Source organism: Fukomys damarensis, unplaced genomic scaffold (assembly GCF_012274545.1).
Source record: "Fukomys damarensis isolate Sample0158 unplaced genomic scaffold, DMR_v1.0_HiC HiC_scaffold_10, whole genome shotgun sequence".
NCBI lineage: Eukaryota > Metazoa > Chordata > Mammalia > Rodentia > Bathyergidae > Fukomys > Fukomys damarensis.
The window spans coordinates 9,119,271-9,144,282 of NW_022900922.1; the positions used below are offsets into that span (position 1 = coordinate 9,119,271).

Below are 25,012 nucleotides of genomic sequence, written 5' to 3' on the forward strand. Positions count from 1 at the left end.
GGGAAGTGGAGGGCTGACCTGTTGCACTATTCAAAATGTGGTTCTCTCGTTTTGTGGAGCGCACAGTGTTTACATCGAATCTGTCAAAGGAAGGTTGGATGTGAGTACACAGCACATTCATCGTCAGGATACTGAGCGCTGCTGGAGCAGGGAGGAGCTCCCAGGTGGCTTCCCCTCTTCCCTGACTCCCATACTTAGGGCTCCTTCTCCTTCCTGCCAGGAATGTGGCCAGCAGGAGAGCGCTGTGAAAAAAAAAAAAAAAAAAAAAAAAAGAAAAGAAAGAAAAAAAAAGCATCTGAATGATTCACTCATTCCACAAATATTTCCTGAAGTCTAATATCCTCTAAGCATGGAGGATGCTAGAATACAACTTTTCTATTCTAAAATAATTACTTTCAAGATTTAATACAAGGTGCTAGAAAAACAACAGAAATTAGAAGTTTGATATAATAGTAAATGTCTATAAACAAATGTATCTTTTGAGCCATTTGAGGTATTACTATAAAATAAAAAAAATTTCGAAATAAACTCAATGTTACTAAGTGTCCACACAGTGCCTTCACTATCATATAAAAGATACATTGATAATTCACATTAGATTGTTTTCATGAGTCCTAACCAACTGCATTTCAGTAGCAGGGAACCTCTCTGATTACAGTGAGTTGATGGCAAACGACAAATTAGTAGAAAATACAAGGTGATGCATATTCACCGGACGTTCATTTCAGACACCATTAATTTTTTCCCCTCTCTTTCTTCCACATGGTGGCAATATAATGGAATTAATGGAGATTTTAATCTTCCTTTATCCTGAACACAGGCACTCAGAGATACAAGGAATTTAGGGAAAAAAACCCCAAGTCTATATCATTTGAAGAGCTTTGTTTGCCTGTGCTAATGTATAATTCTATCACAAAAGGGGCACTGCTGCCTGAATCCTTTCAAAGAAATTTCTAAAATAGCACGAAAATAATCTGTGACCTCATTACAGCCCTGCTCACCATGGAGGGAGGAACTGCACGCGGGGCTGGTCTGTCTGGATCCCAAAAGGAAACACAAAGACGTCTCATGAATAAGCACTGCTCCATAATGCGTCTCCAGGGATTTTCAGTGTGTACGTGTTTGTGTGTCTCTGTCTTAGGTCCCTGTTTCTATCCCAAGATAAATATTTTTTAAAAAGCTGAAAAGATTAACCGTTTCCTTAAACTCAGCATAGCTTTGTACAGAACTCAGTTTGGTGCTCAAACACACTTTAGTTTCACAAATGAAAATAATTCCTAAAGAAGGTAGTTTTACTTCAAGCATTAATTCAATATCTAGATCCTTAAGTTTATAAGACCTTTATTGGGTCCAGTTAATTAAAAGTCAGATGAACAATTTTGTTTTTTTAGACACAGGGCCTTGTGCCTTTTTTGTGTGATATAAACTATAAAACTTTGATAGTTTTAAATGAAAGACAAAAATTATCACCAGTATGAAATAAGTTCATTGTTTTATGGACCAAGGGTGTGGACACGAACCCAAGTTTTCACTCAGCTTTAGTTTGAAGATACTCCAGAGAACTTTCTTTCATTTACCATTGTCTTTCCTTCCAATGAGAAATATAACATTGACAGCATTTGGCTGGTTAAGAATCGAAAGGAGATTTCAGCCTTATGCATTCATTGGGAGAAAAACATGTTTCTACAGTTCAAATAAATACCTAGATTTACATTATTTATCAGTAAAAAATAATGTCAGCTACCTATCTGAGCAGCGGAATAAACGTGTAACCATAGCTCTCCAAGCACAAACACCCCTAAATTCTGCCTCAAAATTCACTGTATCAACTGATTTTGCTAGGTGAATGATATCGGTACAAAGAAGGGACATTAAACTTTGGAGATTATTACGTACAATTAATCTTGTAGTAGCGCTGCTGTCAAATTAGGTCCTTCTGCTCTTGATGGTACAGTGAGATCATTGGTACTGATGGGATGGCAATTTGTACGGCAGCTCAGCAAGAATTCTGGCTTTTTGTCTCCACTCAGGGGAGCAGGCCAAGCCGGAAGCACCACTTGGCTGGGGGACCAGCCAGAGATGGAGGTGGGAGAAAGCCGAGGATAAAATCCTCAGTTATTCTTTTTAGATCCTTTCTCTCATTTGCTCTGCAAATGGAATGCTTCAGGATTCAGTCTTTCAACAAAGCCCACAAAGTCTTTATTTACCCAATGCGTACGCTCATCTATTACTATTATTAGTATTACTATCATTATTGAAGAAATTTAGTAGCAGGATATTTTCCTATCAAACAATTACTCTGGCTACTGGTGAAGAATAGGTGGAACACGGAGTAGAGCAGAGGTGAAGAGAAGCATCTCTCCTAGCAGAGCAGAGGAGAAGAAAGGGAGGAGTTAGTCTTGTACTAGGGTGATGACAGTTGACGCAAAGAGAAATGAAGATTCTGGAGCCACTGCCCATGAGGATATTTGAGAAACTTTCAACAACTTTGGCAGCCTGTGCTCTGGTTTCAGAGGTGTGTATTTAATTTTTGGTGGGAAGCCCAAACAACAGTTTCTTTTCATAGCGAGGGATGAGAACCCATGATTCAGTGCAAACTGCGCAGACTTGATGGGTCAGATGTGGACAGAAGGTGAGGGTGTCGTGTGATGTTTGGTCTCTTTGGAGACCCTCTGAAATGTATCCATTTATTACTTGATACTGCGTTAAGAAAAATGGTGATCAGGTACATTGGGAGGCGCTGTAATGTAGGGTTGATTCACTACCTCTCTTTCCTTCTTTCATTTCTTTCCTTCTGTTTCTACTTCCCTTCTTTCCTTTCTTTCAAGATTAAGTAATATCACTCTTTCAGAGGAAGTACAAAAAGCTTTTCTGAGGTCATTGTTAAAGAGTAGGACTAGGTTTTAATTCTGAAGCCCATGTGATGTCTAAAGTTAAGTTTCAGTAGATTTCTTTTTCTTTTTCTTTTCTTTTTTTTTTTTTAAGTAGAATGGGCAGGCAGGGGAATCACAGAATTTCCTTTTTGAAAATACAATTTATATACTGTACATGGAACACTTTTCTAAATACATATCACCATTTAAGCAAGCCTAAGGTTCTAAAAATATTTTTTTCAAGTTGAATACAAGTATGAGTCTTGTAATAAAGTGTCCCTCTATGACACACACATAAATACACACATTTTATAATAGGTACAAGGAGATACTTCTATCTCACCTGTATATATATTGCTCATCCATGTAGTCTGACTTTACTCAAGAACTACGAGATTATACACATCTGTGTACACGTTTTGAGGTTCTAATTAATATTTGTTTTAAGAATGTTTATTGATGAAAGCATTGCTAAATATTGTGTTTTTCTTTCTGTGTCATATTTTTGTCATGATATGCTAATATGCCAAGGAGAAAATTATCACAAACTCTTAGAGAACAAGGATTTATTCAGTGGTTCATGTTTGTAATCCTTTAGCTTGTAATGTAGTACTGTTTTCTCTCAGCTTGAATTATTATTATTGTTTTTTTGGTGAGGGAATAAGCTGATACCTTTCATAGGATTTTGAGCTACAGATATAGTTTATAAACATACCAAGGTATTAATCCTATTTCAAAGATTTGATTTCCACAATGTAGATCAATATTATTTTTGGGACCATAGAGTGTAGAACTACCCACCTCTCTTGAAACTGAGGCATTCTTAATTCGAGTTACCACATAAGAAAGAAAATGAAGAGACCTTCAAAAGTCCAAATATAAACACCTCTAAATAGAAAGAACAAAAGTCACCCCTGACACAGGAATTTAACTTTGCAGGCAAACTCCATACTCAGTCATTGATAGGAATGGATGTAATCCACAATCCAAAGCCTATATGAGCACGCAGGCAGGTGAATAGACACTGAAGGTTTCACATACCTGTTTCAGGGAGGATCATCAAACCAATCCAGCGTGTCAAGGACTGTGCTGTTTGTTGAAGTTTCTCTGTTGAAAGAAAGCAGGTGCCATGCTACTGCAACAGCTGAAAATCAGACACATACAAAAGAGGCCAGTAAGTCTAAAAGAAGATGAAGGAGTAAGCAGGATACCTGGGGAACTAAACTGGGTGATGGAATTTTAATTCAATGATAAAACTTTTTGAGTGGAGCTCTATTCCAGCATTTTCTAAATATATTTCCTCAAGAAACGCTTTTACTTTACAATGCACTGTACCATCTCGCTGAATGAGTGATCTGCTCATTTGGGGGAAGTAATGAATGTGACTCTTGTGGCATCTTGTGGCCTCCGTGATATGGTCACATGTTGTCATGTGTGACACCTGCAGTAACTGGGAGTATTTTATATGCTTCTTCCCAACATGTACAGATGATCTACATATATACATGTATATTACAGATATAAAAAAGCCATGTTTGAATGTTGTTCCTTGCAAAATTTATGTCATAATTTGATTGCCTTTGTGACTGTATTAAGAGGTGGGACCTCTAATAGGTAAAGAGGTCATGACAGTTCTTTCTGATGCTTTCCCAGAAGGGTGAGTTTGTCCCTCTTCTCCCTCTTGCCCTCTCTTGTCCTTTAGTTTTCCACATGGGAATACAAGCATTACTTCCGTCATGAGATGAGGTAACAAAAAGGCTCTCACCAGATGCTGGTGCCTTCACATTAGGCTTTTCAGCCTCCAGAATGTGAGCCAATGTATTTCTGACAATTATAAATTCCTCTGTCTGTAGTATTTTCATTATAACAGCAGAAAACAAAGCTAAAGTGTACGTTTGGCTTCCTAAATTCTCCAGAGGATGAAAAGTATAGTTTCTAAAGCTAGAAAGATGGCAGAGTATTTTTCCCTCTTCATGCGCCTCTCCCCTTTTAAACTCCTAAAGTAGAATGGCTTGGAATATTTCTATCTCAGTTCAATTTCTCATCATGAAAGCCACAGACTAGAAAATCTTTTGGTGGCCCCAAAATTGCTTTGTCCTCATGAAAGAGAATAGAGGTTTATATTTTCAGTGATCTTCCAATTGAGAAACTGTATGCTTGTTATGGATTTTCTGATACTTTTATAAAGTATTAGGGATCATTTTGGCTTTAAAGAAGAGTGATTGCTTAGAAAGGCAGTTCCTGTTACAAATTCCCTTAAGACAGAAACCAATTTCCAGGCAACAATAAGCAATAACACCTAGAAAACAGACACTGGCATAAGACAGACAAGTCCACGGCAGAGCATTCAAATAGGAAACTTCCAGCAATTATCTCGTTCTACAATTGCTTTGCAAACTGTGCTTGTTACTATGGGAAGCAAGCTTAGCTTTTGGGTAGAACTTAATGCATAAAAGATTGAGCTAAAGTGTTATGTGAAACCAAGTTAAAACAAAAAAGCAGAAAAGCAAACCAAAATGTCTGCAGAAACTGTATTTTCTGGGGGAATACTCGTAAGACATTTAAGAGAAATTGAACGATGTACAACTCACTCTAATATGAGTAATTTAAGGAAAAATATTTATTATGAGCATATTTCCCATTTGGTTGTGTGAAGATTTGCAATTTAACTCAGTACTTGTGTTCCTAGTCCCTCTGGATGTAAATTCTGGAATGACAGGGGTCTGGAAAACTTTGTACCAAAAATACTTGATTTGAAATTTCATGTAAAAAGTCTGGAATGGGAAGGTTGGTAGGTGAAAACGGAGAGGGAGAGGCAGAGACACAGCACAGCAAAAGTGATAGTTTCCACTGTGGCCAGAGAATATGCCAGGTAGTGATTAAGTCATCAAATCAATTCAACAATCTTTCTAAGTAGATACTGTTATCGTCAATTTGCAAATGAAAGAACCATTATTTTAAGAGATGAATCCACTTAACAGGGCGAAGTAGTAATCTGAGTAGGAGCTGGACCTAAGTCTATGTGATAATTAAGTGATTTCCCTAAGTAAGTGGCGCTAATTCTCAGCAATATTAATTAAGAGAAACATCTCTAATATCCTTCAGAGAAATCCAAATATCAAAAATGATATTAATTGACTACACTTAAAAATAATAAAATACAAATAAAGATGAGATGCTCAGAAGAGTTGATTCACTCCTATTTCGATGTTATTTTAGATGTATGTGTCACTGAGATACGAGTCTGACACGTAAGTATATTAAGAAGGATCTTTAAACATATTCATGTTTTTGGACCTGGTAATCACCTCCACAAATTATTCCAAAGAAATAATTCAAAATTAGAAAATGTTATACTTGGTGAAAATGTTATTGCAACTTTACTTATAAGAATAAATAAGAGAAACTATTTTTGTATCCAAAAGGAAGCACTTAAGAAAATATTGGTATAATAATTCTACAGTATATTAAGGAGTCATCAGTTATTAAAAATATAGTGATAATGAATGCAGAATACAAAACTGTAGCTCTGATTAAAAACTGGATCAAAATGTAGATTGTCAATAAACACTAGCAAGGAGATCAGACAAAAATATATTAGTTATGCTAGGTCAGAATTGTGAAAAAAGTTATAATATTCTCAGAATATTAAACGATCCTCTTTAAAAATTACACTGAAAGAAAAATAGAGACCCTCATAAAAATGCACCTGATACATATCCAGAATGTGTTTACATGGATGAGTAGTTATGAGCATACATAATGTTACATCATTAACCGTTTGATAATAGAAAAAGAGTAAAGGAGATATACAGAGGGTGAAAATCAACTCCTTATAATAACTGTTCATGGAGAAATAAGATCAGACTACAGTAATAGAAAGCTGTGTTACTTGAGTAAATACCAAATAGCTTCTCTGGTGTGAAAAACTAAAAGTATACATAAGGTTTAAATGGTTTAATTAGGAGTGTGAAATAGGAAGAAAAAGGTTAAAGGGGAAGTGGGAAGGGGAGGGGAAAGAAGGGAAAAGAAAAAATGTGAAAAAAGGAAAAAAATGGAAATAGGGGAGGGGGAGGGGTTGAAGGGAGGGCAGGGGAATGGGGGAAAAACACGAACCAAGATACATCATGTAAAGGTGCAGGATCCCAATGATGACTGCAACTGTATGGTTTGCTTTAAATGCACCAATGAACTTAATGGAAAATGAAAAGGAAGCTGTGTTGACAGAATTGCTACTGCACATAACTTTTGAAGCATGTGAATTAGTATAATACATAATAACTGCACTCATGTTGGGGAAGTTAGTAATACAGCCATCGCATCATCATCATTTTTACTCCTCTTGTCCTTTCCTCTTCCTCCTTCTTCACCTCCAAAAAGTCTACCTTTCCGTTTCCTACCATTTCTCCTTTATTTTGCTCTTCAAGTTACTTATGTTTTGGGTTTCCCATATAAGAGAAACCATGTAGTATCTAGCTTGTATTTGATTTATTTCACTTAGCATTATGGTCTCAAGATCTGTCTATTTTCCTAAAAATGAGAAAAAGGTATCATTTTTAATGTCCCAATAGTCCTCCACATTTTAAAAATTTTCATCTGTTCATAGGCATGGACTGCTTTCATAATCTACCTATTGTGGATTGCACTACTAAAAACACGGGTAAGCAAATATCACTGTAATAGGACGACTTTACTTTATCTCTGACAGATACCCAGGAGAGATATAGCTGGGTCAGACAGAATTTCTATTTTTAGCTTATGGAGGAGTCTCCATACTGATTTCCATATTGGTTTTACTAGTTTACATTTCCACCAAGAGTGGCGAAGTGCTCCTTTTTCTCCAAATCCTCACCACATTTTTTGTTTGAGGACTTGATGATAGCCATTGTGGTTGGAGTGAGATGGAATCTCATTGTTCTGATTTGCATTTCTCCAATGGTCAAAGATGCTGGCCATCTTTTTCATGTACGTATTGTCCATTTGTACTTATTCTTTTGCCAGTTTCTTATTGGGCCTTTTATTTTTTGAGATCTAATTTTTGAGTTCTTTATAAATTATACATATTGTTCTTCTGTCTGAGGAGAGCTGGCAAAAAATTTTCCCCATTCTTTGGGTTATTACTTCACTCTGCTGACTGTTCTGTTTGCTGTGAAGCTTTTTAATTTGATATAATCCCATTGGTTGATTCTTGGTATTACTTGTGAAATTGTGGTTCTTTCAGGAATCCCTTGGCTATGACTTCAAGAGTTTTGTCTATTTTATCTCTCAGCAGATTCAGTGTTCCTGTTCTAATATTTAGGTTTTGATATATTTTGATTTTATTTTAATATAGTGTAAAATATTATATATATTCTTTCTTCATGTCTCCTCAGCACTATTTCTTAAAGAAGCTATCTTTTCTCTAGCATTTGCTTTTATCCCCTATATCAAATATTAGATGGTCAAAGGTTCATGGAACTATTGCCGTGTCTTCTCTTCTATTCCACTGGTGTACACATCTATTTTTGGGCCTGTACCATGCTGTTTTTAATTACGGTAGCTTCGTAGTACAACTTAACATCTAGGATGGTGACACTTTCCGCTTTGCTCTTTTGCTCAGGATTTTTCTGGCTATTCTGGGTCTCTTTCCATTCCATATAAATTTTAGGAATTTTAAAAAAATATATGATTTAAAATGGGTCCATGATTAGCAACGTTCTTGAACTGTGCACCACAGATTTCACCTTTCACACTTGGTGTGGGAGGCAGCTAAAGACAGTGGCTGAGCCACAGGCATCTCCACTTCTTCATAGTCTGTTTCAGGACAGTAGGTCAGGGCTCCAGAAGGGTGTCCCACATCTCCGAGAAGGCATTCAGCCCTTCACTGGGCAGGAAGAAAGTGCATTTGAAGAGATGGAAGCAAATTTTGGCTGCTTTCTTCTGTCTTGTGTAGGAACAAGGGTGATCAGCAAGTATTCCTCCTCTGTCCTCATACAGTGTCCCAATCACATGGTCCTAGCCATGGTTTCACCGATGACTTTATACAGTAAATTTCTACCACCTGTGAGAAATACTGCTCCATGTTATGGCTGAGATCTAAAACGTTCCCCAAAGTCTCATGTGTTTATATGTGGGGCTTTTGGAAAGTGACTGGGACAGTGTGGCAAACTCATCAACAGATGAACCCATTGATTAATAGTCGATTGATAGCATTCGTTGAAGCGGAAAGTGGGAAGTGGGACGTGGGACCTGGTTGGATGCAGATCACTGAGGCTGTGACCTAGAAGAATGCATTTTTGTCCTCAGTTCCTTCCTTCTCTTTCTCTGCTTTCTGGCTGCCATGGGGTAATCGGCTGCCCTTCTACCAGGCTGTTTGTGCCTTGAAGCCAACCATCCACAGAAGGAGCCCTCTGAAACCAGGAGTCTAATAAACCTCTCTTGTAAGTTGTTGGTGTCGGGAATTTTATCCTCATTATGGGAAAGTAAGAACACACCCCAAAAGAGCTCATTTTCTAGACAGGAGCTGAAGGTGAAGAGACTGCATTGCCAATGTAGGTTAGCGCTTCTTGAAAAATAAATGTGCTTAGTCTATAAAGCTGAAAAATTATTAGAAATTCACAAATCATATCCCTTCCCCTTTCCCTGCATTGTGTTCATACTTGCACATATAAAAAGGAAACATAAAATGAATTGCACTATAAGCATTTGCTCACTCTTCTGGATAAGTCAGCATTTCTAATTGCCTTCTTCTCTTACTTGGGTGTGTGTGTATGTGTGTGTGTGTGTGTGTGTGTGTGTGTGTGTGTGTGTTTGTGTGTGTGTGTGTGTGTGTGTGTGTGTGTGTGTGTGTGTGTGTGTGTGTGTAGTGGGGAGAAGTATGGCTTAATGAACTCAAAAGAGTCTGTGTCTCCAACATCATTTTGATATCTTCTCTGATCTATGACACAGACTCCTTATCTCCAAATATTCCTAGACCTGCTCACATTTATATGAAATTCACACTTGGATGTATACGGTATGCTCATTCTTGACCAAGGGAGATTGCATAGACATCGCCATTAAACTCAGTCTCATCTTGCGTCTTGCTGACAAAGAAACCACTTTTGAGGTCCAGCTGGGCTGCATAGTCATCCTGTAGTGCTGTAGCACAAAAGTGGAACTGTCTTTGCCTGGATGTTGGCATCCTGTCCTCACTGCCATGTTTACCAGCTCTTCTGGGTCCACTCCACACCACACTACAACCTGAGTTAGGAAAGACTGGGCTGAAATCCCATGTCCCCGTAGTGTTGACTAGGGCTTCCTGTCTTTTCCATCCCTTATTCTTACCAGCACCCCTCTCCATCTCTGTGCTAAAACCCCAAGGGGCAAGCTGGGAGTTTCAATTGAGATTTGCTTGTCTTCTGCCTTTTTAGTGACAATAGCAAGGAATATATGAGAGAATAAGTTTCCTTTCATTCAACATGACCTGAGATTTCTGGAATACAAAAGACAGGTAGACAATTCTTCCTCAACCACTAACTTGGATTTCCACTTATAGTTATGACAGAGTAACGGAATGGAATGTAACATACATCGCCCAAAAGAAAACCCAGGAAACTATGGAGATATAGAAAACAATTATTTTCACACATTGGATAACAGGCAGTGCAAGACTATAATGAACAATAACAATCCAAAGAAATCTGTCCGCAAAGTTGGCAGAGAAAGAAAAATGCTGAGTTTGGTTGTGTCACTGAGTTGAAGAAATGGTGAACAATCCAGTAATCACATGAAAAAGACGTCCAACAAATTAAGTTATTAGCAGAATGCAAATTAAAGCTACAATAAAACAAGAGCAAATTCCCATATGAATAGCTAAACTTACACTGAGCACACCAATATTGACAGGGATGTGAAGCAACTGCAACTATTACATACTAAGGGAAGGGATGTAAAATGATATAACCACTTTAGAAACAGAAAGTTTAAGCTTTTTATATAACTACACATATACTTGTGTGAAAGATATAGTTAAAGATCTGGTGACTCTGTAATCCCATCTATTTGGGAGGCTGAGGCAGGAGGATCCTGAATTTGAGGCCAGCCTGGGCAAATTATCAAGACTCCACCTCAAAAAAAAAAAAAGAATGGGGATGTAGATCAATAGTAGAGCAGTTGACTAGCAAGCTCAAGGCCTTGGGTTCAAGCTGCAGCACCAAGAAAAAAAACTGAGAAAAATTATTTCAATTTTTAAGTTCTTTATAGTAAATAATAATTAATTCAGTGCTTATGGTATCCAGAAAAAATATTTTAAAAAGTATATCATGGCTTACAGAAATAAGTTCTTTTTTGGGACAAATCAACAGTAATATATAGAGAAACACCACTTCGGTAACTAAGTAAACAGCAAATCCTAAATAAGCTGTCTGCAAGAAACAAAACAAAGAAACCAACTCAACACAATGAAGACAGATGAAGATTATAAAAAATTTAAAAGGGTCAGGAAGTTGGACTTTATTATTTTCACCCTACTTTTCCCTTTTAAGGCACTAGAATTCTTGCCTCGCTTTGGACTAAGTGGCTTGGGGCTCAGCTACATGAGTAGGGCAGTGTCCAGAAGAGGTGTGCCCACTCCTGACTGACACGGACAGCAGCTCAGGATGCTGACTGTCAGAATAGAAACTGATTGTGTTTGAAGACAGTTCTGCAAAGGAGATGCTTTTTAGAGGAATTAATGTCCTTTTTAGTTTCTTCAGATGGATAAAATGGAATGTCATTCCTTCTCTCAATTCCTCCCCCTCCCCCTCCTCCTCCCCTCCCTCTCCCCCCCCACCTCCTTCTCCTCCTTTAATAAGACTCCAAACTGTCTTTCTGATGAGCAAGAATGGACAAAAAAAACATTTCCTAATTACTTGTACCAACAAAGAAGATGAGCTTCTACAATTACACTTGGATCTCTGCTGGGATGAATAAGAATTTGGTTCTCCAGAAACCAACACATTATGGATAAGCTGGGAATTCTTCTTAATGTGGATCAAGGACAGAAAAACATCAGAATGTTTTAAAAGTCCAAAAAATACAAAAGTTTGTTTCAGCAGAGCTCTAATTTTTCTTTAGACAGAATTCCTTTGGATTTAACTATTATATTCCAGGAAAACTTCTCACCTTAAAATAAAAGCTTAAGGAAGTACAAGGAAGAATACTTTACTGTAGACCAAAGGTCAGAAAATTTCTGAGAAGAAAGAAATCTCTTTCTAAGGCTTTCTGTGTTTAATAATTCCAGAGAATTCTGTGTAGAGGAAGCATGCATTGGTGCCTTTGTGGGATATGTAAGTGTAAACCATCCTTGTCTTTGGAAAGTTAATGGGGAAAAAAGATAATTGTGCCATAAGTCAAATGATAAGAAGTTTCATCCATCTATCGATCGATCGATCGATCGATCGATCTATCTGCTTGCCCAATCTATATAAGGCAGCAAACAGTGATATGGGCAGTGAGAGCTATGGAGCTATAAAAAGGCCCAGATTCATAAAGGATAAACAGAGAAGGGAGGAAGTGCTTTGTGAAAAGTAAGCTAGAACTTGACATGCGAGCGCAGTTCATAAAATAACAGAAGAGGGAAGTGCCTCAGGCATGGAGGACACTAAAAAACAAAGCTTAAAGAAGAACGGTGATAATATGTGTGAGCAGGGTAAATAAGACAAGGCTGAGCTATGGGAAATGAGCCCGGAGTCAGACTGGGGAAACCCTTGAATGCCAGTCCTCAGGAGTTGGTTCTCTATCCCAAAGGCAGTTCAGTCATTGAAAAGGTATTAGGAGATTGGCACGATAGACAAGGCAGCTGGAAGCCGCCTTCAGACGGCAGTAAAGGGAAAGAGGCCCAAGAATTGGGGCCAAATCCAATGTTAGATATGCATTTTTCCTGAAGGGATGAGCGAGGAACATTTCTAAGTACAAGATGTGATCAAATAGACATAAAATCAATAAAAAGAACATATTTATTACAGTGAAAGACACCTTGACATTAATCCCCATCGTACTCGCTCTTGCTTTGACCCACTTATCCCATCCCTTTTGTCCCTTTCAGAAGCAGTTCTGGAAGTCTTCTTTCAAGCGTGTCTTTTCGTGGCCGCCTCCATGTCCTGAATCTGTTCAAAGCGTTTCAGCAATTTCTGTCAACCAAAACTTCACAGTGTGTCCTCATCTACCTTTTGCACCAGACGTGGCACTGTGTGACTTTTGGCTCTTCTCCAAAGTCAGAGTCATAGAACAGAAGGGAATTAGAACGTCTGATGGAGAAACGGAACCTGGTTTCAAGGAAGAACTAAAAAGTGTTAAAAATCAGCTCTCAAAATCAGAAAACAATAAGGGACAGTGGAAAACTGCAGGATTTTGAGACACTGATGGCAATCTGAAGAAATAAGTAGCCATTAGCTCAAATTATAAGAACTTTTCAAGTAGAAAAAACCAGGAAAAATAGCTTAGATTTAGAAGAAGTTTTGACTAATAATAATTATGATGAATATTTTATATAATTAAGAGGTAGAAGTAAAATGACAGTGAATAACAGATGAGACGGTCTGTCACAGGATGAAAAATGAAAACATTTGGAGATTAAACATGCTATAGCCCATTCATCTGCCTGTCCGTCCATCCATCCATCCATCCATCCAGTATCTATCTTACTCCCAGTAGTTATAAATAAGCAAGACCATGCACTGGCAACTTTCATTCAAGAGCACAAAGTAGCAGGCCGTACGAGAACTTAGAGACACTTTGGGTACTGTTGAATCAGTGATAAGTCAAACATAGACTTAAAGTAATTTCCCTACCCAGAGATGTATGTGAGCTCAAAGAGCTGGATTTTACAGGGCAGTTTATGTGAAGAGCCACTTTATGCTTAAAGAAAAGAGCTCTGTAAGTATTCGTAGGCAAAGAGCCATCTTAGAAGAATAAATATTCACCTACTTTTTTCTGAAGTCATAAAAATATTTGCATATATTTATTTGTGGTACTGGGAATCAAACTCACAACCTTGCGCTTGAGAGGTAGGTGCAGTTCCACTGAACTAAATTCCCAGCCCATATAAAATTGTTTTAAAAATGAAAGCTAAACTAAAATTTTGGTAGTTTAAAAATTTTTTTGAGGTCCAAGTTTCCTACCTGTGAAACCAGGTTTCATGATGAAGAAAACACGTATGTTAATTTTTTTCTTTATGTGGTATATAGATTTTGGAAAATTTTATATTTATTTTTTTATTAATTTATTTTATTTTATTTTTTGGTACCATGGATTGAATTCAGGGCCTTGCATTTGTGAGCCAGGTACATTGCTATTGTGCTAGATTCCAAGTCTTTCTTTCTTTCTTTTTTTTTTTTTTTTTTTTTTTTTTTTCCTTTTTTTTTTTTTTTTTTTTTTTTTTTTTTTTTTTTGGTACAACTTTTTATATTTAAATGGATGTTACTTAGTAACCAAGATTTTGTCCTACTGGTTTCTTAACCTGGTGCACTCATACGAAATCCCTAGAAATTTCTTTAAAGAGTCATATCTGGGCAGTAGCTTAAGAAATTTTTATTCAGGAGGCCTAAAGTAGGGCCCAGGAATATGTTGAAGAGTAGTGAAAGTGGCATAATAAATACAGTTAGAATCACAGGGTGTATAATTAAGGAGTACATTGTCATTGCTCAATCCCAGATTCAGATAGAAGACCAACTTTGGTTTCATTTGAAAATCCAATATGTAAGGCTTTAATATCAGTTAATGCATCTTAAAAATACTAACAGGCCTAGATGTACTTGGCCATACAGTAAATACTAATTTCTAGAGGATATTCTTCCTTTATTTCATAATGCTATTCTACAAATGGGACACTGGTCTCTCTCAGTGTGTTCGCCAGTGTAAACATCCGTCCTGAGTTCCCCCAAGACAGGACAAGGGGAAGAAATGTAAATGTGTTAAAAGTAAATTCTAAGGATCCAGGAATTTAGAACGTCGTTGACAAAATGTAGGTGTCTTTAACTCTTTTAAGTAATCTGATAAGAGAAAAGCTCTTATGTTAGCTCAGGTAAAGTCCTCATGGGGACCTGTAAAGAAAGTGGGTGGGCAGAAGAAAAACACGGCAGGGTCATGAAACGTAGGAGGCAGCTGGGCAGGCAAAACTAGTCGACTCACAAGTCCAAGGCTACTGATGCCACAGATCCAGGACAGTGCTGCCTGCTAATGAAGTCCACTGTCTTCCCAGCACATGGATGCATGCCACAGATTAAGACATAGCAAGGATAAATAAATAAATCTAATAACAAAAATAAACTCACCACATAAACAACTCGGCCTCTAAAAATGACAGTTGTGGAAAAACTATTAACTGGAGTCAATAAAACACTAGACTTATATTTGTTGAGTTCCTATCCCAAGCAGAGCTGAGGATAACAGTAGGAGCTAAATAAATGTGATTTCTATGTTCATGGGGTTTTCTTCAAGAATTCCCTACCTACTAGGCCTGATATTTCTGTGAGGTTATAACTCAGCTGTACTACTCTAAAAAGAACAATAAGAGGAACATTACCAAACTTGACTATAGAGCATTATCACACCCAATGAAGAACACTGAAAATGGTACCGACAAAAAGCACTTAGTCACCTATGTTTTCTGGGTCAATTCTGTTATTTCCCATGGTTAAAGGCTTTGATAAAATATCCTGAAACTATTATATGCAATCACTTTGGAAAACAGACAAATTATGCTAGTCACATTTTATACCTACTGAAGTCTGGGTGAAAGATTGCCCCTTCTTTTACAAAGTAGGTTGACAATACTTTCTTGAAATCAAGATGGCTCTTTAATTGGCAAGAAAATAGGTACTGTGCATTTGCAATAATCCCTAAAACACTAGCTGTTAAACTGTTTTTACTGCTGCAGTAGGCCATATACATATCTAATTGTGTATCTGCACTGTGATCTGCACACATGCATACATAAATAACTAAATGGAAAACATATTTTGGCCCAATGCTTGGTGTGCCTAGATCTATTCTGTTCTATTCTGTTCTTTTTAAATTAATAGAATTTATTCTTCAGGTAATTTTAGGCTTGTAAAAAATGGATCTGAAACTACAGAGAGCTTCTATATACTCTCTGTCCTCTCTGGCCCTCACCCCACACTTAATAATGTTTCCATTATTAGCAGCATCTTATATTAATATGGTACACTTGTTAGACTTAATGAACCAAAATTGGGGCATCATTAGTAACACACAGTTTGCATAGCTTATTTTAGGTTTACTCTTGGTTTTGTATACTCTGTGAGTTTTGACAAAGGTATAATATATATTCATTATGGCAGCACCATACAAAATTCCTCTACTCTCCTACACCTCATTTTCGACCTATTCATCACTTGTCTCAGGCCTTGGCAAACTCCTCTGTCTTTACCATCTACATCACTGAGTGCTTATGGGAAGCAAATGAAGTCTCGCACACAGAAGGCTAAGTAGAGTATCTGACGTGTGGTAAGTTGTCCACAAATACTCGGTTATCATAACTACCAACCACATAAAAGACAAATGGAGCCCACAGCTTTACCGTGAGTTTTGCAGACAGATGGTGTTACTAATGTGTTCTGGTTTCGTTTTAAAAGGCAATCTACCAATATGAGTACTTTTCCCAATTCAGTGAGGTGCCTGTCCATATTTCAACCCACGTAATCAAAATCACATTCGAGTAGATTTATCATGAGATTTAGTGCCTAAAATATATTTCTGATGGAGGGGGAAATGTCAAGGCAATTAAGACTTCTCAAATACCACTGTCACACCAAGCAAAGGACAGTTAAACAAGCTGCTGACTTCTATGTTGAACCCTTATGGTCCATAACTGGCGAGTCTATCTTATTAGTCCAGGCATCTGAGGTCAGGCGCTGCAGGAGAAAATCTTGGCAAGGTAGCTGGTTATACCTTGCCATCTCTCAGTTTACTGGGAATATTCCACATGGAGTACAATAAATAGTAGTAAGAGTACTGTCCCTATTTCCTCCAATGTGTTCAAATAAAATTGGACAATTTTACACAGGCAGAGATGGAAAGAACATTAGGACATTTGAGGCATTCTGGCTCCTCTTCTTGTTCCACTGTCAAACAGGACCTGCAAAATAATTCTATGCAATATAATATCTTAGATAGGACTTCACATATTTGAAATGACATATACATAAGCATAAATCATTTGTGAAAATTTATCCATTGGCTTTATTGAGAAGGACAATTTTTTATTCTAAGACTAGGTCCATTGTACTGGGATAATGTTATATTATATTTATTTTTAAAATATTCACAAAAGTATTGCTTTTTAAAAAATAAACCTCATTCTGAGAACCCAACATTCATAACTCAGACCAGTCTCCTAAGCTATCTTGAAATCCAAGTTTTAAGAACCATTGCTAAAGAGGAAAGTAATTCTTTAATGTACATAACTTACCAATATATTTTAAGAAAAGTATATTTCAGAAGGAGTACATTGAAATAATAAAAACAAATATGATTACTCTTAGAAAATAAATTTTTAATAAATTCATGTAAGTACGTACTGTTCACTGTGGCTAATACAGACAAAAATTTTAAAATAAAATAATTTAAAAAGTCAGCTATAATTCCAACACCAAAATTTTTATGTTAGTTCTTTTTCTTTGTAGTTTTTTGATATATATTTTTACAAAAAGGGCAGATGTCAATACGTCAATTGGTTATTCCAGGTTACTTGTGGAACTTTTAGAACGGGTTCATAGCAGAAGAGACATTTTAAGATTATACTATTATTATGCCTGATTGATTGCTTAATATACTAGCCATAGAAATGAAAAGGCAGGAGAAAACAAAGGTCTTAGAGAAGAAGGGATGATGGTAGATCTCTTTGACTTAAAGAATTATACCAAGTGAAAGTGTCGGCCCAGAGCTACCTCCACAAGGACAATCAGATTATGTTTAGATTTGGAGTCTTTCAAATATGGTAAAGCCATCAAGCTTGAAAAGCTTTGTTAGGAAGTCTTTCAAATATGGTAAAGCCATCAAGCTTGAAAAGCTTTGTTAGGAAGTCAGAAAAAGGTAAGATTATCCTCCATTCAACAGGTGGAAAAAACCCAGCTCACCCAAATTGTCCAAGGGGGTCACAGAAGTAACTAAAATTTCTTATTCAGTCTTGAGCTCTGTTGTTGGATCCTGTGAATTTTTGTAGCAAAAACAAGAAATAGTTTGACTTTACTTTCTTTGGCCTTTTGGCCTACAAAAATACTAAGGCATGCTGACATTTTGGCTACAAATTTTGCAGCTGTATAATCACTAGGGCCTGGGAGACCTTACTATACTTGGTTCAGCTCCTGAATTCCTTTTGAGACCAAGACAATAGAACTTATAATTAGCAAACTACCATAAGTCTCAGAGTATGACACATGAATAGATCCCTTCCTTTTTCTCTTTCCCTGCAAAGGGACATAAAAATAGAACAAGTAACTAGAATGTTTGCACTTTTACTCACACTGACTTTAATAAAAATGTATCCAAAGATGGAACTTGCTAAGAGATGTGCCCAGTATGAGGTGAATGACTTTTACTTTCTTCTAATGTTGAGGCTTCTTGTTAGCATGAGTCAGTGTGAGCCTGTCAGAAAAACATTATTCCAAATTCCCTTTTCCTTTCCATTTCCAATTAGTTCCCCTAATCATGGGGGATATATTTCAAAACTCCTCGGGGACGATTGACAACAAGGACTGTAGCAAACCCTGTGTGTACTATGCTTTCCCCTAAGTCCTGCATCATTGCATGTAGCACCACAGTCAGCCTGTCCTTCCATGTTTTATGTCTTGGTGCTTCCTGTGCACGTATATTCTTGCTCTTTAGGTCCATTATTAAGTGAGGTAAGGATTCCTTGACTACCTTCACTGCCACAACACAGCTATTAAATATGAATTGTCAGGTAGTATTATACAGCATGGATAAGTTAAATTAAGAGACACCAAAGGTGGGTCTGAGAAGGATTGCCATGTGATTTCAGTTGACTTCATGTAACTGAAACCATGGATAAGGAGGTACCACTGTATCAAATCCATTTAATGGCCTTATTACTTCTTCTGGGCTGCTGAAATAGCCTCTCCGGTTTAGTCTCCCAACTTACTCTTGCTTTAATTCAGCTTGCCCATGGATGCCAGGTAAATGTTCTAAAATCACTTCTCTGATTAATTATGTCAGTTCCCAATTCAAAAAGAGTATTCAATTAGTCATCACAGGGCAATCGGTGTCTTTTAAAACCTAATCTCTACCTGTCTCTTCTCCATTCTCTTTCAAACCTTGGCCATCTGGAGTTCCAAAGAAGCTTCTTTGCCATTCCTTCACATGCTACAAGCTGACTAGCCTCTGCTTTTCCTCATATTTCCACCACTAAGACATCAATTGCCTCTCCACATTGCATCTATGCCCATGGCCAATTGTGAACCTCTTTTCCCTATCAAAAACCGCACAGGGTCAGTTATTTCTTCCTGTTTTTCTCTTTAGCAATTTTCCTCTATGTCTCTTTACCTTTTTTTTTTTTTTTTTTTTTTTTTTTTCCTTTGGTACCGGGGATTGAACTCGGGTCCTTGCGCTTGCAAGGCAGGGGGCAGAACCACTGAGCGAAATCCCCGGCCCCTTTGTTTACTTTTATCTTGCTCTTTAAACGTATGTGACCAATTTTCTGCTGCTGGATAATGGAAAAAAGACAATATACTTAAGCAGCTCTTGGAAGTCTGGAGCATTTTTAAAAAAAATACACTCCCTGGGATCCACGTGCAGAGGCCTCAGTGTGTGAAGAGGCAACCAACTTCCCTTCCCCCCTGTCTCTCTTCTGTCTTTCTAGTGACCAAGAATCCCTCCTTTACCAGACTTTAGTCAGCCCCCTCTGAACTTCATTTCCAAGTGGACCTTGACTTCTGTACTTCGGTGTCCCTAGTCTTAACAAGAATCTTCTTGAGTCAGCTGATAGGTAATCTTCCACCCTTGGCATTTCTCACCCGCTGCATCAGATCTAATTCCTTCATGCCTTCATCCTCTGGAAGACGTTTGATCCCCTGGCCTGCCTTCCGTAAGAAGGTCTGTTGAACCAGCACACCCTCCTACCTCTGATGTTTCCTCTGAGGCCTTTTCCATCCATTGACCCCACCTTGCTCTGTAGCTACAAATCCCCACTTGTCCATACTGTGTGCAGGACTGAGCCCAGTTTGACACCAAAGTCTCTTTGCACCTATTGCAATAGTTTTAAAAGGAAATCTGTTTCTGCCATTTTACCATCCAGGTCTGGTTTTTCTTTATGCTCTCCAAGAGGCAGGATGGCCCTTTGAGTCATTAACCTCATGATTATTATAAATGGTGTATTATAAAGGATTCTAAGTTTATCATCTTAAGTGATTCTAATTGAGAAATCTGTAATGCTGACTTCTACCAAATAGTTCTTTACGCTGAAGGGAATGTGGTCTTAGAGACAACTGTGTTTGATTTTTACGATTCTGAGAGCTAGGCTATGTCACCATCCCAAGATACTAAGGAAAATGAGGCACAAAGAGGTTAAGTGACTTGACCACAGTGATGTAAGGAGAAGTAACATTTAGTGACTAAAGTGACTCAGATTACAAGATCCATTTGAAAGTCCATGCCTGAAGCTACATCTTATTTGATTTCCTTTCAGTGTTAGCATAGGGTTCAGAAAGTAAAGAAAAACAGTTCTGAGAACTCTTCTGCCTTATGATTTCTGTCTGCCCCTGCTCAGCAGAGAGGAAATAATCAAAATAGCTAACATTTACTGAATGCTTATGAAAATGTAGGCATTATATGAATATGAGCATGCAAGTATAGTATTCATCTTTCATGATAGTACCTATGATGTGCTTGTGACTACACAGTATGGATAGGGGAAAAAAAGATTTAAAAAGTTACCTTTCCCAAGATGGAATGCACATTTGAATCAAGATCCATGTGCTTATAGCCCATATTCCTAACCTGGATACCAGCGTTTCTCAAAGTATAATGTGCCTAAGAATCACCTGGGAAATCTATTCTGATTCAGTAAGGCTGGACTGCGGTCAAAGGTTCTGCATGTCCTACAAGATTCTGCATAATGGCCTTGTTGCCTCTGGTCTTTGGATCACAGTTTGAGATTCAGCTTCTTCATCCTTGGTTCTGAGAGTTCAGGAATTAGACAGGTTGTCATGACAGTGACTTACTGTAGGGACTAAGAAGGAAGAAGAGAGGAACTGCGATTCTCTCTAAACCAAGTCTACTACTTACCTTTCTCTCAACATCCCACCACCACTTCCGGTGCAAGGATCTATACCCCTGGATTCACTCCATGCCTTCCTTGTTCTTTGGTAAGCATATTATCATTCTGAAGAGTACACGACATCAATTTAGGTAATGCTTAATGAAATCATTGCATACTATAGCCTACCTTATTCTTACTGTCTGTAGAAGATCCTGGCTACACTTACGTGATTTGCATTTCACAGTATTGTTTTTTGATTTGACATATCAGCTCATAGAAAATGCTCTAGTTAGTCCAAATTTTCATCTTTAGTCATCAGTCCATATTAAATGTTAATAAACTAATAGAGGGCAGGGGATTTAGCTCAGTGGTGCCGTCATCTGCTTAGTAAATGCAAGGTCCCAAGTTTGGTCCCCCTGTAACTCCCCAAAAAAGAAACTGATAGAATACATTGGCTACTTTTTTTCTAAGATGAATGTTTCCCACATACATTGTACAAGTTGCCAACATGAGATTTAGTCATTCACTTATTTTCTCATCATTGTCTGCTACTTACTGAGCCAGACATTGAGATAGAAGTATACTGTGTTCCATATGCTCCATTTGGAAGCCAAAACATGTGATGATATATATACATCATATATATATGTGTATATATATATATATATATGCACAATATATATCTTATATATATATACAATCATATATATGATTTATATTCATAATATATTTTAATACACTATTAGTTATATGTATGATACTTCAAAACTAGTATTTTATTTAATTAATCAAATTTAGTTTACTTAGTTTTAATTTTACTTTGTGCACTGGTTCAGATGCTGTGATATAATGGGGTAATTAATGCTACTTTCCAATATAAGATCTCATTACATTCACTTACCCTTGTAGCTAGTTTCCTACAATGTGTCCATGCACACACAAAAATCCCCCTTTCCCCCATTTAGGGAAGTGAAAACAAATCTGCTTTCATTAAGTTTATCAGCTTTAAAAAGAAATGCTGATCCTGCGCTACATCATCAGTCTTTCATTGGCTTCCATTCTCTTAAGTTAAATTAGCATCCTCTGTAGGAAAACGGATGGATCTTGAGACCAAAACATGAAGTGAAAGAAATAGATACAAAATTTAAATATTGCATGGTTTCTCTATATTAAAGTTCCAAAAATATAATAAAGAGCTAAATAAAAAAGAGATAGTAGGAAACAGGAAGATAGACTCTAGAGATGATAAGAGGATCTGGGGAAGTAAGGAGAAGGAAGGTGGAGTACAAATCAAGACGTGACATGTATTTGTACCGGATCTTCAAGATGAATGTAATTATTATGTGTCACATACTAATACACTTTTTAAAAACTTCACCTTTTCGTCACAAATCACTTCCTCTCTCCTAGTTCTCTTTAGAATGTTACTGTTGTCTTCTGCTACAGAGTGGAATTATCTCTGACACAGAGACTCTCCCTTTAAGCTTACTTGCTCTATGATAGACACTTGATGTCTGGTTTCTCCTTCACTCTAACACCTGTCCTGAGGTCAACCTGTGTCAGAAACTGGAGATCTGAAACAGTTACTGCCAACATTACTGGGCACCTTGTGGAAGGTTCAAGTTTGTGAACTTCACATTGTTCTCAGTCATCGCTCACCCTTCCTATGAGAAGGACCATTCTGTAGTCTCCATGTTACAGGAGAAGAGTTAAAGCAGGACAGGCTTGGTGCCAGATACAAAGTTACACGTCAGTTGCTGAGAGAACTGGATTCCAGCATAGGAACCGAGTTCTGAGCCTGGGTTCTTACTTGTGATGCTTCCCTGCTCACCTGATCAGGGACACAGCTGAGAGGAAGACAGCAGACCCAAGACAGAGGTCTGTCTGAGGACAAAGCCCATGTGCTCAGTCACTATGTCTCTGCTTGCTTCGTTCAGAGCCACCCTTCTGAATCCAAAGGACAGAACTCTTACTATCTTAACTGAATCAGTGGAGCACTATTCCCTCATAGTTGGGAGAGGAAAAGTAATAATATTCTGAAAACTTCGTCCTTTGCTGACCAACATCATCTGTTCACCAATCAGTGTCTGTGCCCATGAACTCTGACACCCTCCCTGTATCTGCTCATGGGATTTGCTCCTGTGCATTTCTCACTTTTGCCCATTACCAGCTGATCCTTCCCTTCTGGGATATTTCTATCACTTTACAAACAAGCTTTGATATCTCTTAGCTGAAAAAGCCCTAACTTGCTTCCAGGTCCATCTCTTCCCTCTGTACTACAGCCACTACCTTCCAATTTTCTACGTCCCTAGGAGAAGCTTACTTATAAAGTTGCCTATGTCACCTGTTTCTATTTCTTACCCTCAGTTCTGTTTTTAACCCCATTTCAAAACCAGGCTCTTATTTTTCTGTTGCCTAGGTCCACCTGAGCTGGAACAGAAACACTCACACAAACATCATAACATCTATGACTGTCAACGCTTCTAGACCACACATTACACTGCTCTTCCAATAAATGCAGAAGACACTATGAAGAGTCTGAATCTTACTCCGCCCTGTGTCAGTTTTGCATCTGATCTCCCCTCGCTGTCGTTGGTGGCTTTCTTTGGTTAGTATTTGTTGTCCTCTTTGTCTGCAAAAGTGACCTTTGATCTCTTTCCACATATTGTTGGTCAATTAACTTTTCTCTTGTTATTCCTGTGTGAAACTCTTTCAGTGGTGTTCTGTCACTTTCAGGATGAAATCCCAGCTCCTGCAGGAATACAAGGTTTTTCTCTTTCTGGCCATACACTCCTTTCCCCATCCTGATAACCCACTTCCAAGCACACGTCACAATTCTAAAGAACACTTGTGTTCTCTTTGGTATCTAAGGTGCCTTGCAATGCCCTCTGCTTTCTTTCTGTCTTTATACATCCTACCCATACTCAAGCTTCAGGTCACCTATATCTTATAGAGGGATAACTCCATGTCCTTCAAGCCATGTAATAATATAACAATACTCACATTTTTTCTACCTTGGTATATCAATCCTTTTCAAAACATTTTCCCAAATCTTACTTGTGCCCAATCAATGTGAAAGACATAAAAAATCCAACAGTGCTAAAGATACAGACCGTGACAGTTTGATTACATCATTCCTACCTGGTGTCATATTGAAAAACTCGTATGTGTGTGGTTCATCGTCAATGTTGGATTGTCAGCTCTTCAAAGACAGAGGCTGTGTATTAAAGCACTAGCACAGATCATCAAAAATTTCTATCTCAGGAGCATAGAGCAGGAATGGAACAGCTACTTTGTTGAAAGGGCATGTCAAACTTGGATAAGGTTTGCGGTGAGAATAATAGCAAACTGTGCAAATTGCATTTTCTCTTTTTCTACAATATACCGGAATATAAATATAGCACATGTACAGCCTTTTCCTTTTAGCACATTATAAGCTCTCTTTTTAAGTAATTCTTTTATGTGCTGTGAATTCATCTCTTCTTCCACTTGCACATATGCTGTGTGTTGTTTGGTGAAAAGTTTATGCCTTTAATTTTTAAGTCCATTTCCAAAAACTTCCATCATAAGCCTAAGAGCTCTCTCATTCTCCTGGAGTGCAATTTAATTTCTCCATGTTATGGAATTGTGTCAAACTATTTCTTAGTTAATAAACCCCTAATATATTTTAGGTATATATATAGGATACACACACATACACACCCCTGTATATGTAAGTACGTGATATCACACATAATTATATATAATATATGTATTAGGTAACAAACCCCAAATATGTATTTTTGTAAATGTAATCACCTATATTATTTCCCCTGCTTACTCCTAGTTTTTTTTATGCCTAGTCATTTGTTAACAATATGCTATAATCATTCCATATATTTGCTTTTTTTTTTTTTTTTTTTTT

General features: G+C 37.5%; 1 protein-coding gene across 1 annotated transcript in view; it reads right to left on the reverse strand.

Annotated features, from left to right (window-relative positions):
- Positions 1 to 25,012, reverse strand: part of Chrm3 (cholinergic receptor muscarinic 3) — a 441,472-nt gene that overhangs the window by 205,210 nt on the left and 211,250 nt on the right. Inside the window, exon 4 of the mRNA XM_010615730.2 lies at positions 3,915 to 4,017. Within this exon, the coding sequence (XP_010614032.1) occupies positions 3,915 to 3,933 (19 nt within the window). The 5' untranslated portion in view covers positions 3,934 to 4,017. The remainder of the gene's footprint in view (positions 1 to 3,914; positions 4,018 to 25,012) is intronic.